General features: G+C 42.3%; 1 protein-coding gene across 1 annotated transcript in view; it reads left to right on the forward strand.

Moving 5' to 3' along the window:
• Positions 1-15,214, forward strand: part of LOC143283132 (aldehyde dehydrogenase family 16 member A1-like) — a 35,651-nt gene continuing 20,437 nt past the window's right edge. Inside the window, exons 1-6 of the mRNA XM_076589272.1 lie at positions 1-126; positions 3,938-4,040; positions 5,080-5,206; positions 8,671-8,849; positions 12,360-12,628; positions 13,681-13,833. Coding sequence (XP_076445387.1) covers positions 25-126; positions 3,938-4,040; positions 5,080-5,206; positions 8,671-8,849; positions 12,360-12,628; positions 13,681-13,833 — 933 coding nt within the window. The 5' untranslated portion in view covers positions 1-24. The remainder of the gene's footprint in view (positions 127-3,937; positions 4,041-5,079; positions 5,207-8,670; positions 8,850-12,359; positions 12,629-13,680; positions 13,834-15,214) is intronic.

The raw sequence follows: 15,214 nt of genomic DNA on the forward strand, positions 1-15,214 counted from the left end.
AAAGGACCTTGACCCTAGTCAGAAATGGCAGCCACGAGTGCGCAGTCTTCTGCAAATACTTCGGTAAAAGACATCTTCGAAAATTTAAATTATGGACCAGCCACTGACGCCGACGTAGTTGCAAAGGTTTGTTGTGAAAGACAGTCCACCATTGATGATATTGCTCGTCTTAGTTGTGGTGTTTATGAATATTCGCGTACTTGACAGACAAGAATCCCACGCTTGCATTTGCAGCCGATGGTTTTTCAAAGTGAGCCCAATAGAGAGCTTGCGTTGTTAACACGTTGCCCGGTGTGAGACTGATAACAAATTGTGGTTTGCCAGTTAAGTAACTCCTCCTGTATGTTACACGACAGTACCGTGTATTGTATCCTGACAAACTGAAGACAAGTAGGTCAAAGAATGGTGTGCCAGCCTTAACATAAACAACTGAACAAGTAACAACATCTGATACTTTTCGTTTTACTTGAGAAATTAATGTCAGGAGGTGAATATGATAAGTTTTTGCAGAGATTTTTTTGCTAGTAGCAAATAGTGAAGAAGTGAGGTAGATTTAAAGCAACACTGAAGAATAATAAGCAACATATTCATTTCTAAAAAAAAAAGGATTAAGAATCGGGGCCCATCTGTAAATCATACTGAGCACCCCCTTGCTCAATTGTGTGCTTTATTCATTAGGCCATCTCAACACTGTGTGCGTAATATGCATGCACACACAGTCACTTGTATGCATACACATTTTTCACTAACAAATTAAAAAACAACAACATGCAGACATGATGATTCATCCATGCTGTCGCAGAAATGGTTATCTTTTTTCCCCATAAAGAAAAACTGTTTAAAGCATGTTTGCTGAAATATTATAAGGTCCACAACATCCAGCCACCAGGTGAAAGTTGTTTGCTTCTCAGACTGACAGCGAGTCAATTGTAGGTTTAAATCCCATCAGAAACATATAATGAATGAGACTTTATGACAAGGAAGGTGGCAGAATGGTTCAAACACTCATCTGGCTGCCAATACAGTCTGCAAGGGTCTGGGTTCAAATCCTGCCCTCACCCTTTCTCCCATATTTGACTGGAAAATCAAAATGAACATCTAGTCATTTGGATGAGAGAAAAAAGCATGGTCCCGTCTACAGCATGCACTTAGTGCACTGATACGGAACCCATGGCAACAAAATGTTTGCCCTATGGCAAAATTTTGTAGACAGAATTCACTGTGATACTATGATAGATACATATATACGTACACATAGGATATATGTATATATATATATATGTATATATATATAAATATATATATATATAATATATGTGTGTGTGTGTGTTTGTGCACTGAAGGCCTGACAAAGAGTGTTGAACTGTGCTGCTGGTCGGGCATCTGCTTAGCAGATGTATATCAAAAATGGATTTGTCCAAACGCAGTAACGCCTTCTTGAAAAAACTGAAACTGAAACTCTTGCCAAGGCCAGTGGATACTCAGAGAGTTAGAATGACTACAACTATGGTGTCAAGTGTCATCCACTGCATGGGTGTGTCTTTGAGAGTGTTAACAACCAACACTACAGAAGTGTATCACTCAGGCCTGGATGATAACAAGATGTATTATGAAAAGAATTGTAGAGTAAAGCCTGTTCACATAACTTGAAAATCAGTCTCGGTACAATTGTAGTAGGATTATATGTATCTGTCATCATAGCAGCCTTAGATTTCCTCTCCACTTTCATCTCTGTGATAAGTTGGTGCTTATTCAAACTGAAATCTTCAGTGTTGGCAGATCGAGGGGATTGTGGTTGTTGGAGAGAGGTGGTGTTGGTTTCCACTCCAGAGGGGTCATTTAATCCAGTGTGGATTTCCAGATAAGCAGCTGGTGCTGTTGAAGCTTGCTCAGTGGCGTCTGGCATAGGCTGAATTTTACCAGGCCTGACTGAACCCCACTGAGGTGACTCACCAGGAGTGCTGAGTAGGCAGCATCAAGGTGGTCTGATATTAACAACTCTCAGTGAGCGTTCAGTGTTTTGGCAACAAGAAAACAAGCCTGGATGGTGGGGGTGAGGAGGGGAGGGTAGGGGAGTTAGGGTGAGCACAATGAGATTAAGGTAACTGAGATGGCTTGAAATAGGCAAGGAGCAAAAACAGTGAGAAACAAGATGGGGTAAAAAGATGTAAACCGTTTCATTGTTTTATCAGATTTTGATTTGTAGTTTTTTCTTCTTTGGTTCTGCAAGGCTAGATATAATATATATATAATATTCTTTAGCAAATTCAAAAACTTCAAAACAATGCTGCCCGTCTGACTCACAGAGTCCCACGTACTGATCACATTCCTTCTCACCTCCGCACTCTACATTGGCTCCCCATTGAAGCGAGAATTAAATGTAAAGTTGCGTGTCTCTGCTATTCTGCTTTCCACTCTGCAGGACCAGTGTACGTATCTTTCTGACCTTATCAGTGTTTACACTCCTGCAAGAAATCTCCACTCTTCCTCTGATTGTTGTTACCTTTTGAAACTTCGTGTCAATACAGAAACCTGTGGTGGACGTTCTTTTTTTTTTTCTTTTTTCTTTTTTTCTTTTTTTTTCTTCACGTCTGGAACAACCTTCCCCAGCATATCCGTGCATCTGATTCTGTTTCTGCTTTTTGCTCATCACTAAAAAAAACAACTTATCTTTTTAAAACCTATCTACAAGCACTCTTACTCTCAGCTTCCTTGATCTCCAGCACCACCCATGTCAGCTCACTTTGGATGTATGTAGAGAGGGAGGGGGAGAGTGGGTGGGGTGGGTGGGGGAGGGGTTTTTGAGAAAGAGTGGTCATGAATGTTTTATGTAACTTGTAATATTTTCCTTTCATGTAAAGCGCCCTTAGCTCTTAGAAAGGGTGCTATATAAATGTACATTATTTATTATTAGTATTATAGATTGCATTGATATCTTTGAGTTTGAGTGATTATTTAAAGTTGATATTTTGATTATCTAGCTCTCAATTTTATTTTTTACTGCACAAGAAAACCCCAGTAGAAATAACAACAACAAACAAACAACTGTTGTTTCTTCTGATATTCAAGAGTGAATAGCTGTAAGTTAAATATTGTGCGCATTTTTACTCACTTGTTTTCACTCTTTTTAATCAGATCAACAACCCACTCACTTACTCAGTGAAATTTTAGAGCAGATGAAAAGCTGACAATGCATGATTTTGAACAGTATAACATTGATTCTTAAAAAAAAAATTTAAAAAAAACCCCAAAAAACAACCAAGCAAACAAACAAAAAACCCAGGCTTGACAGGCTCTGATGGGAAAAATTGTTTACCAAAGAATTATTTACTGTCAGCAAAGTTGTTGAATGCAGTATTTCACCTGCTGTGGTGTGCAGTGTTTCACCTGCTAAGGGTGTTTTGCTGAACAGCATTTTAATTCAAGGGTCACAGTTGATAAATTGGTCAATGTAGGTTAAAGATTAGAGATAGTTTGACCGACTTCTGACTGGATGTGGCTGTGAGTGATAAGGAGAGAGTTCAGTTACCTAGTTAAGTCCTACTGTGGAGACAGTACACTTACATTCTGTAAAACACAAAACTTGTCTTTTTACACAGTTTGATACATAATTTTAGAACCATTTAGTAATGAACACAGCATAAACATGCACAAACATATACACTGGTACACATACATGCACACAGTGACACACACAATCTATGTATACATCAGTATCTCATCTTCTTTCAAGGGAATTGATTGTATTTGAACAACTGAATGTTCGTTACTTCTTCAAAGGTTATAAAATGATTTTTTTCATTTGATATTCTTTAGTTTAGCAGTGCGAAGAGCAGTAAGACTTTTAAAAAAAAATCTTTATTCTCTTGTACATTCAACATTATTTGGTGATTTTGATAATGAAAACTTATTTGATTTTATTTGTTTTATTGTACAGGCATGGTTGGATGATCATGGGCGTCAGTTTGGTCACTTCATCAATAACCAATGGGATAAACCAGATGGAGGGGTTCAGGTCCAAATTCACAATCCATGCACTGGTGAGACTATAATTATATATGTATGTACACATTATTCATATGTCTGCAGGTACATTAAAACACATTTGCATATTAATGTAAGTGTCTCTGTGCAGCTTTGTGTGTGAACATATCTTTGTCTTTAGGTCCAGATTCACAATCCATGTTTCGGAGAGACACTAAATGTATCCACAGTTGATCATCTTTGTGTGTATAGAACTAGAAGCACATCTGCACATCAGTTGTGTGTGAGTGTGCTTTGTGTGAGTGTGTGTGTGTGTGTGCGTGTGTGTGATAGTGAACATAGACACGTGTGTTAGGCTGGAGGTTGTGACTTTGTGGGCAGCATCCTCTTCCCTAATTGTTTTTCCATTTTGTTTCGCAGTGAATCCCCAACTTGATTGGTCTGTGGTGACTGAGCAATCTGTGTAAATAATGATGTCCTCTTCTTTACTGTTTTCTTCTATGAGTAGCTTCACTTTTGCATCAGTTTTGCCCCCTGGCCATTTGAGGGTTTTCTAATGCTCTGAAGTAGGTCTTGACCTGTTTTAACTTGTTTCTGGCATGCATTGAAGGAAGGTCAAGCAGCACATGGTTTCTGTTGGCATGTCTTTTGTTGTTCCAAGGATCAGCCTCATAGCTTTATTTTGACTCCTAATTTTAGGAGGCTGTTTTGAGACAGTGTTGTTCACAGAAAACAAACAACACCTTACGCATGCATACACAAATGTGCAATACATATATGCATGCAAAGCACATACATGCAGTCATAAGCATACATATTCAGTCATACTTACATTCATTAATGTCATGGATCACAAGTAATGATCAACATAGCTTTAATTATTTATCATGGATCAAATCAAACGGAGTTGTAAATTTAAAGTGGTAGGTACTACATGTGATCTGTTGTAAACTATCATGTAGCCTGTATCATCATATGTCACTGCACTGGAGGCTGCAAGCAAAGAATGGTAGATGATGCTATGGGTGAACATGATTGTCGTTTGGATGGACAGTCCTGTTCTGATGTGGAGGGTTGCTGGGGTGTGTGTGTCAGGGGAACTGCTGGCCACTGTGACTGAAGCGTCAGAGACAGACGTGGAGAAAGCCGCCAAGTCTGCCAAAGCAACTTTCGAATCATGGAGCAAACTGACGGACAATGTCCGAGCTCGCCACCTTTACAGGTTTATGCTTTTTATTTTTTGTTTTATTATTATTTATTGTTTTTGATAGGGAAAATTCTGGTAGTGAGAAAATGAGAATGCTTATGCATATATGTGTGTGTGTGTGTGTGTGTGTCAGAGTATTTGTTTAATGTGTTGGCAGAATTAATTGTGCTGGTACAAGTTTGCCAGTAGCCAGTTCAAATGTGTGTGTGCATGTTAGTGTTTGTTTAATGTGTTGGCGGAATTAATTGTGCTGGTACAAGTTTGCCAATAGCCAGTTCAAATGTGTGTGTGCATGTCAGTGTTTGTTTAATATGTTGGCAGAATTAATTGTGCTGGTACAAATTTGCCAATAGCCAGTTCAAATGTGTGTGTGCATGTCAGTGTTTATTTAATGTGTTGGTGGAATAAATTGTGCTGGTACAAGTTTGCCAGTGATAAACTCTAGGAAGAGCTGGACAGTACAAGGTCTTCAGAGAAGAAGCCCCCCTCAGTCAAGTGTTTCGGCCCTTAATTCCTATATGCCAGTAGCCAGTTGCATCTTTGCTGCACTGTTTTTATTATATATCATGCTTTGTACCACAACAGATGTAGAAGGATTTAAGTCAAAAGTTATGTGGAATGACACGGTACATTCAGATATTTACATCTCACCTCCACCACCCTCCAACCCTCCAGCCCCTCCCGCACCCCCCTATTCCCCTCCCCCTTAAAAAAAGAAAGATTTTTCTGTTACTTGATTTTTCATGGCTGATACTCTGTTCTGTCACAAAGTGATACATGACTCACCTGATGCCTAAACAGTTGTGTCACCTAAAGTAGGATCTAACAGGTCCTGGTAGACCTGAGAGAGGAATTGAAGGATGTCAGGTGTTGAAACATACGTGTGAGTGGCTGTCACCTTTCAGGTCCACTGTCCTCACCTCTTTGTCTTTATCGAGCAGTGTTAATGTGAAGTTGGAGATAGGAATACACTGGAAATGTTTCAACAAGTAGTACTTTAAGTGAATAGGATGAAGACAGCCTGGACCAAAAAAATTTTTTTTTAAATAAAAAAAGACCTGAAAATGAAAAATATTAAGTCAGTGGCTGTTGAAAAAATGTCCATTAGTCACCCCCACACATTTCTTTTCCATAAAGTACTGGATCACTATCCCATTATTATATGCTTTAACCCCTTTGACTGCTACTGACAAGTATGCTGGTCATTCAAAGGCTGTCACCTCACTGGTACAAGACTGAGCATTTGTCCAAACGCTTTACAGATCAGGATATGTCACCTCACTGGTACAAGACTGAGCGTTTGTCCGAACGCTTTACAGATCAGGATCACTGTCACTTCACTGGTACAAGACTGAGCATTTGTCCGAACACTTTACAGATCAGGATATCAGTCACCTCTGGTACAAGACTGAGTGTTTGTCCGAAAGCTTTACAGATCATGATATGTCACCTCATTGGTACAAGACTGAGCGTTTGAACGCTTTACAGATCAGGATATGCCACCTCACTGGTACGAGACTGAGCGTTTGTCCGAACGCTTTATAGATCAGGATATCTGTCATCACTCCTGTATTTGGACTTCTTCTTGGGAAAGAATTGTTTTGGTTAAACAAAAACAGTTTTACCATTGATAAAAATGCACAAAATGTTGTGAATGCAATTCAGACTTGTACCACTCTGATCTGATCACCCCACAGTTCAGCAGTCGAGGGGCTAAAGTCCACTAACACTCTGGTAAGAAGATTTTTTTTGCCTTGCCTCCAGAGGTGATGGGCGTGTTACTAGCATGATTTTGATTCACAGCTTTGTAACAGAATTTTCCATTTGAAATTTATCTTACAGTTTCAGTGTTTTGAGCAACATTTTCACTTTTCAGAAAAAAAAAAACACTCAGCAAAGCGCCAGCTGATTTGTAAAAGAGACAAATGCATTCTGATTCTTGATGTGTGTTGTGTGATGAATTGCTTTTTAGTTTCGATACAGGAGCCGGTTTTATTCTTGCCAATAAAAGAAAGTTCCTGTTCAGCTTGTAGCACTAACTTGGATCTTGATTTTTTTTTGGGGGGGGAGGGAGGGGGGGGGGTCTTGTTTTTTGTGTGTTTGTGTCTGTTCCTCTTTAGTTACATTAATGATGTGTTTAGTCTGTATTCCTTCAGGATTTCTTACAATCTCCAACAGCATTGCTTGCCATGTGCAGAAGCATTGTTTATAATTTGATACCTTCCTCTTTGTGTGTGTGTGTGTTCCTCTTTCAGAAGAGAATTATTCTTTCAGTGATGTTTCAGAATTTCTCATTCATGATTTGATGCTTTCTCTGTCAGAGGAAGGTGCCAGAATGGTTAAGACGTGACGGGCGCAATAGCCGAGTGGTTAAAGCGTTGGACTGTCAATCTGAGGGTCCCCGGTTCGAATCACAGTGACGGCGCCTGGTGGATAAAGGGTGGAGATTTTTACGATCTCCCAGGTCAACATATGTGCAGACCTGCTAGTGCCTGAACCCCCTTCGTGTGTATATGCAAGCAGAAGATCAAATATGCACGTTAAAGATCCTGTAAACCATGTCAGCGTTCGGTGGGTTATGGAAACAAGAACATACCCAGCATGCACACCCCCGAAAACGGAGTATGGCTGCCTACATGGCGGGGTAAAAACGGTCATACACGTAAAAGCCCACTCGTGTGCATACGAGTGAATGTAGAAGAAGAAGGTTAAGACGCTCATCTGCCAATACAGAGTCCCTGAGGGTCTGGGTTTGGATCCTGCTCTCCCAAGTTTGACTGGAAAATCAAACTGAGCGTTCAGTCATTTGGATGAGACGAGAAACCAAGGTCCCGTCTCCAGCACGCACTTGGCTCACTGCAAAAGAACCCATAGCAATGAGAGTGTTGTTCTCTGGCAAAAAGTATGTAAAAGAAATCCACTCTAGTGGAGTGATGGCCTAGAGGTAACGCGTCCGCCTTGGAAGTGAGAGAATCAGAATGCGCTGGTTCGAATCACGGTTCAGCTGCCGATATTTTCTCCCCCTCCACTAGACCTTGAGTGGTGGTCTGGACGCTAGTCGTTCGGATGAGACGATAAACCGAGGTCCCATGTGCAGCATGCATTTAGCGCATGTAAAAGAACCCACAGCATCAAAAGGGTTGTTTCTGGCAAAATTCTGTAGAAAAATCCACTTCGATAGGTAAAACAAATAAAACTACACGCAGGAAAAAATGCCCAAAAATGGGTGGCGCTGTAGTGTAGCGACGCGCTCTCCCTGGGGAGAGCAGCCCGAATTTCACACAGAGAAATCTGATGTGATAAAAAGAAACACAAATACAAATATTATATGCATGCACTCAAGGCCTGGCTAAGCAAGTTGGGTTATGCTGCAGGTCAGGCATCTGCCTAGCAGATGCAGTGTAGCGTATATTTGTCCGAATGCAGTGACGCCTCCTTGAGGAACTGAAACTGAAACTGAAACTTGCTTTCTCCCACAGCGTTGCTCGCCATGTGCAGAAGCATCAGCAGCTGTTCAGTGTGCTGGAAACTTTGGACACTGGCCGAGTGATGCGGGAATCTCGTGACGTAGAGGTTCCACAGGCTGTGCGCTTGTTGTATCACTACGCCGGATGGGCCCAGCTGCGGGAGACCGAACTGCAAGGGTACAAACCCTATGGTATGTACTTTTATCAGAGAGATGTTTACGCCTTTTGAGATGTCCATTATTCGTACAAACCCCATGGTATGTACTTTAAGCAGAGAGATGTTTACACCTTTTGAGATGTCCTTTATTCGTACAAACCCTATGGTATGTACTTTTAGCAGGGAGATATTTACATCTTTTGAGATGTCCATTATTCGTACAAACCCCATGGTATGTACTTTAAGCAGAGAGATGTTTACGCCTTTTGAGATGTCCTTTATTCGTATAAACCCCATGGTATGTACTTTTAGCAGGGAGATATTTACATCTTTTGAGATGTCCATTATTCGTACAAACCCCATGGTATGTACTTTAAGCAGAGAGATGTTTACGCCTTTTGAGATGTCTATTATTCATACAAACCCCATGGTATGTACTTTAAGCAGAGAGATGTTTACATCTTTTGAGATGTCCTTTATTCGTACAAACCCTATGGTATGTACTTTTAGCAGAGAGGTGTTTACATCTTTTGAAATGTCCTTTATTCGTACAAACCCCATGGTATGTACTTTTAGCAGAGAGATGTTTGCATCTTTTGAGATGTCCTTTATTCATACAAACCCCATGGTATATACTTTTAGCAGAGAGATGTTTACATCTTTTGAGATGTCCTTTATTCGTACAAACCCCATGGTTTGTACTTTTAGCAGAGAGATGTTTACATCTTTTGAGATGTCCTTTATTCGTACAACCCCCATGGTGTGTACTTTTAGCAGAGAGATGTTTACATCTTTTGAGATGTCCTTTATTCGTACAAACCCCATGGTTTGTACTTTTAGCAGAGAGATGTTTACATCTTTTGAGATGTCCTTTATTCGTACAAACCCCATGGTAGGTACTTTTAGCAGAGAGGTGTTTGTATCTATTGAAATGTCCAGTAAGTTTTACGAACCCTGTGGTATACATGTGCTTTAGGAGAGAGATGTTTGTACCTTTTTGAGATGTTCATTATTCGGACATTGTGATGCAAGGAGGAAGGTGGCAGAATGGCCAAGACACTCAGCTGCCAACGTAGAGAGTCCGTGAGGGGTGTGGGTTCAAATCCCACTCTTGCCCTTTGACTGGAAAATTAATTGAGGGTCTAAGTCATTTGGATGAGAAGATAAACGGAGGTCTTTTGTGCAGCACGCCCATGGTGCACTGAAAAAGATCCCATGGCAACAAGAGTGTTGTCCTCTGGCAAGATTCTGTAGAAGAGAAATCCACTCTGATAGGTAGACAAACGTATATAAGCATGCACTCCAGGCCTGACAAAACGTGTTGGGTTATGCTGCTGGTCATGCCTTAACTAGCAGATGTGGTGTAGCATTAGTGGGTTTTTTCTGAATGCAGTGATTTCTTTTTGAGAAACTGAAACTGAAAACTGTGATGTATGTGATTGGTTGTAAGTATTGGGATTGGTTTTAAGTGTTGTGATGTAGTTTTAAGTTTTGTGATACTGGTGTTATGTATTCTGGTCCGATGCATTGTGATGTAAAATATGTTCAATGAGTGTTGTAGTTTGCGTGATGTTCTTTTGTGTGTGTGTGAATATGAATTAGTGTTTGAGTGGTTGGGTTAGATGTTTGTGCAAGGTGATGCATGTAGGTTTTCATTTTAGTATTTAAATGCATGTTTTAATCATCAGGTTTTACATTGTGCAGCGCATTTGAGCATGTTTTACATGGAAAGGCGCTATGTGAATTAAATTTATCAGTGTTATGTTTCATTTTGTGATTGGAGTGTTCAGAAGGTGGCCCTCAGCACTTCACAGACAGTTCTTTTGACTTCTTGCCATTCTGCATTAAGTGGGCTGTTCATTACATTCTTGCATTTTTTGGGGGGGTTGGTTTGTGTTTGCTTGGATGGTTTTAACTTACTTATACCACATACATAATGGGCGCAATAGCAGAGTGGTTAAAGTGTTGGACTTTTCAATCAGAGGGTCCTGGGTTCAAGTCTTGGTAACGGCGCCTGGTGGGTAAAGGGTGTGAATTTTTCCGATCTCCCAGGTCAGCATAATTATGTGCGGTCCTGTTAGTGCCTGAACCCCCTTCGTGTGTATACGCAAGCAGAAGATCATATACACACGTCGAAGATCTTGTAATCCATGTCAGGGTTCGGTAGGTTATGGAAATAAGAACATACCCAACATGCGCACCCCTGGAATCAGATTATGGCTGCCTACATGGCAGGGTAAAAACAGTCATACACGTAAAAGCTCACTTGTGTACATGTGTGTGAACATGGGAGTTGCAGCCCACGAACGGAGAAGAATACTACTACATACATGAAAGCTGTCCACTTTGGGAATATGGAAGTGGAGCAGAATTTCTGTATCACTCTCAATGTCTTGTTCTATGTCATGTGCATTATACCAGTTTCTAGACCAGCGGTACACTTATGCATTTCTATGGTGCAGTATAAAGATATTACAAATCAAATATTAGCTAACCCCCTGTCTGTTGCTGACCAGTATGCTTGTCAGTGAAGGGCTGTCACCTCACTGAGATAATAAAGAGCTTACAGGTCAGGATGTCAGTGAAGGGCTGTCACCTCACTGAGATAATAAAGAGCTTACAGGTCAGGATGTCAGTGAAGGGCTGTCACCTCACTGAGATAATAAAGAGCTTACAGGTCAGGATGTCAGTGAAGGGCTGCCACCTCACTGAGATAATAAAGAGCTTACAGGTCAGGATGTCAGTGAAGGGCTGTCACCTCACTGAGATAATAGAGCTTACAGGTCAGTATGTCAGTGAAGGACTGTCACCTCACTGAGACAAGACAGAGCTTACAGGTCAGGATGTCAGTGAAGGGCTGTCACCTCTCTGAGACAAGACAGAGCGTACAGGTCAGGATGTCAGTGAAGGGCTGTCACCTCACTGAGACAAGACGGACAGAGCTTACAGGTCAGGATGCCAGTGAAGGGCTGTCACCTCACTGGGATAAGACAGACAGAGCTTACAGGTCAGGATGTCTGTGAAGGGCTGTCACCTCACTGAGACAAGACAGAGCGTACAGGTCAGGATGTCAGTGAAGGGCTGTCACTTCACTGAGATAATAAAGAGTTTACAGGTCAGGATGTCAGTGAAGGGCTGTCACCTCACTGAGATAATAGAGCTTACAGGTCAGGATGTCAGTGAAGGGCTGTCACCTCACTGAGACAAGACAGAGCTTACAGGTCAGGACGTCAGTGAAGGGCTGTCACCTCACTGAGACAAGACAGAGCTTACAGGTCAGGATGTCTGTGAAAGGCTGTCACTTCACTGAGTTAAGACTGAGCTCGCATGTCAGGATGTCAGTCTCCACTCTGTAGTTGGACTTTTCCTCTTGGGAATTACATTACTTTTGTTCAGCAAAGTCAGTGACACCATTGATAAGCAAAGGAAAAGTAGTGACTGCTTTCCACACTGGCACCACACTAATCTCATTTCAGTTTTGTGAAAGTGATGTCCACCCTGACATGCATGCAAGACAACTCCTTGTTTTTTTGTTGTTGTGCAGGGGTGGTCGCCGTTCTCCCGTCTCTGGCACGCCCTCTGGTGTCGTTGGTGCAGCGGCTGGCGGTCTCCCTGGCCACAGGAAACACGGTGGTGGTCTGCCCCTCGCCGGTGACCCCTCTGTCGGCGCTGTTGTTCGCCGAGGTGTGTCGGGAGGCGGGGTTGCCGGAGGGTGTGGTCAGCGTGTTGACGGACGGGCGTGACAGCGGGGGTCTGCGTAAGCTGGTGATGAGGGAGGAGGTGGACAAGGTGGCCTATGCTGGAACCACCAGGGTAAGACTTCATCATCAGGCTTCAGGTCCTTGCTTTGTTTTCATAGATTTTTTTTTTTTTTATACAGGAAGGTTTGGTTGAGATCTTGGGAAGAAAGAAAGCTGTGTACTGTGGCTGTGTTTCCCCCTAGCAGTGTGCTCTCACTGTTTTTTTTTTTTCCTGCAGGAAGGTTACATGTAATATTTAGAAAGTAAATGCCGTGTACAGTACGTGTGTCAATCCCGCAAGAAGGTCAGATGTTATATTCAGGAAGAAAAAGTAGTCTACTCTGTGGTGTTTTTTTTTCCCCCTCAGATGTACTATTGAAGAAGAAATGCAGTATTTAATGCATGTGTCAATCCCACAGGAAGGTCAGATGTACTATTTAAGAAGAAATGCAATATACAGTGCCTGTGGAGTGTTGGCCTAGAGGTAACGCATCCACCTTAGAAGCGAGAGAACGTGAGCGCACTGGTTCGAATCCCATTATCGCCAGTATTTTCTCCTCCTCCACTTGAGTTGGGGTCTGGATGCTAGACATTCGGATGAGACGATGAACTGAGGTCCTGTGTGCAACATGCACTCAGCGCATGTAAAAGAGCCCACAGCAACAAAAGGGTTGTGACAAAAAAGAGTGGTGCAATACAATACAGAGTGTATAAGGTGGAGGTGGCAGAACGGTTAAGTCGCTCTGCTGCCAGTACAGAGAGTCTGTGACAGTGTGGGATCGAATCCCGCTCTCACCCTTTCTCCCAAGTATGACTGGAAAATCAAACTGAGGGTCTAGTCTTTCGGGTGAGACGATGAATCGAGGTCCCATGTGCAGCACGCACTTGGCGCACTGAAAAAGAACCCATGGCAACGAGAGTGTTGTCTTCTGGCAAAATTATGTAAAAAGAAATCCACTCTGATAGGTACACAAATATACAAGCATGCACTCAAGGCCAGAGAAGCACGTTGGGTTATGCTGCTGTCAGGCATCTACCTAGCAGATGTGGTGTAGCGTATATGGATTTGTCCAAACACAGAGACGCCTCCTTGAGAAACTGAAACTGAATGTGTCAATCCCTCAGGAAGGGCAGATGCTGCGACAGCTGTTGGCCGGCAGCGGGAAGAGCCTGTCCCTGGAGCTGAGCGGTCGCAGTGCCATGCTGGTGTTTGACAATGCAGACCTGGACAGTGTGGTGGAGGGGGTGGTGGAGGCTGGCTGGGGCTACCAAGGGCAGGTAAGCCGGTGTTTGTGTGTGTGTGTGTGTGTGTTGAGCATTGGCCTTTGTGATAATGTGCCTGTGTGTTTTTTGTGTGTGTGGTTTTATGAGTGAGTCATGCATCTGTGCAGCAGTAGCGGAGTGGCAGTTTGCCTCAGTTTTTTTGTGCGTGGTTTTATGAATGTGTCGGCTTGTGTGGAGCTTTGACCTTGAGGTGGTGTGTCCCTGTGTTTTTGTGTGTGTGTGGTTTATGAAAGAGTCAGGTTCGTTTCCCATACTTTGACTGGAACTTGAACTTCTCCCCCCATTCACTAGACCTTGAGTGGTGGTTCATGTGCTGTGTGATACCTACACATAGTGACTTGAACTCTCCCCCCCTCCTTTCACTAGATCTTGAGTGGTGGTTCATGTGCTATGTGATACCTACACATAGTGACTTGAACTTCTTCCCCCATTCACTAGACCTTGAGTGGTGGTTCATGTGCTATGTGATACCTACACATAATGACTTGAATTTCTCCCCCCATTCACTAGACCTTGAGTGGTGGTTCATGTGCTATTTGATACCTACACATAGTGACTTGAACTTGTTCCCCCATTCACTAGACCTTGAGTGGTGGTTCATGTGCTATGTGATACCTACACATAATGACTTGAATTTCTCCCCATTCACTAGACCTTGAGTGGTGGTTCTTGTGCTATGTGATACCTACACATAGTGACTTGAACTTCTCCCCCCATTCACTAGACCTTGAGTGGTGGTTCATGTGCTGTGTGATACCTACACATAATGACTTGAACTCTCCCCCCATTCACTAGACCTTGAGTGGTGGTTCATGTGCTGTGTGATACCTACACATAATGACTTGAATTTCTCCCCATTCACTAGACCTTGAGTGGTGGTTCATGTGCTGTGTGATACCTACACATAGTGACGAACTTCTCTCCCCATTCACTAGACCTTGAGTGGTGGTTCATGTGCTACGTGATACCTACACATAATGACTTGAACTCTCCCCCCATTCACTAGACCTTGAGTGGTGGTTCATGTGCTACGTGATACCTACACATAATGACTTGAACTCTCCCCCCATTCACTAGACCTTGAGTGGTGGTTCATGTGCTGTGTGATACCTACACATAGTGACAAACTTCTCCCCCCATTCACTAGACCTTGAGTGGTGGTTCATTTGCTATGTGATAATTAATTTCTTACCAACCTTCTCATGGACTTGAGCAGTCAACTTTTACAAAGTTGAATGGGGCTTCCTGGAAAGTTTATATGTGTGTGTGTTACCAGTATTATTTATTTGTTCAACTGTCTTCTAGTCATTTATCACTTTCTTTTCCATTCAGTCTTGTCTTTACAAGAAAATTACCTATGTATTTGTGGTGGTGT

This window comes from Babylonia areolata, chromosome 6 (genome assembly GCF_041734735.1).
Source record: "Babylonia areolata isolate BAREFJ2019XMU chromosome 6, ASM4173473v1, whole genome shotgun sequence".
In the NCBI taxonomy this organism is placed as follows: Eukaryota; Metazoa; Mollusca; class Gastropoda; order Neogastropoda; family Buccinidae; genus Babylonia; species Babylonia areolata.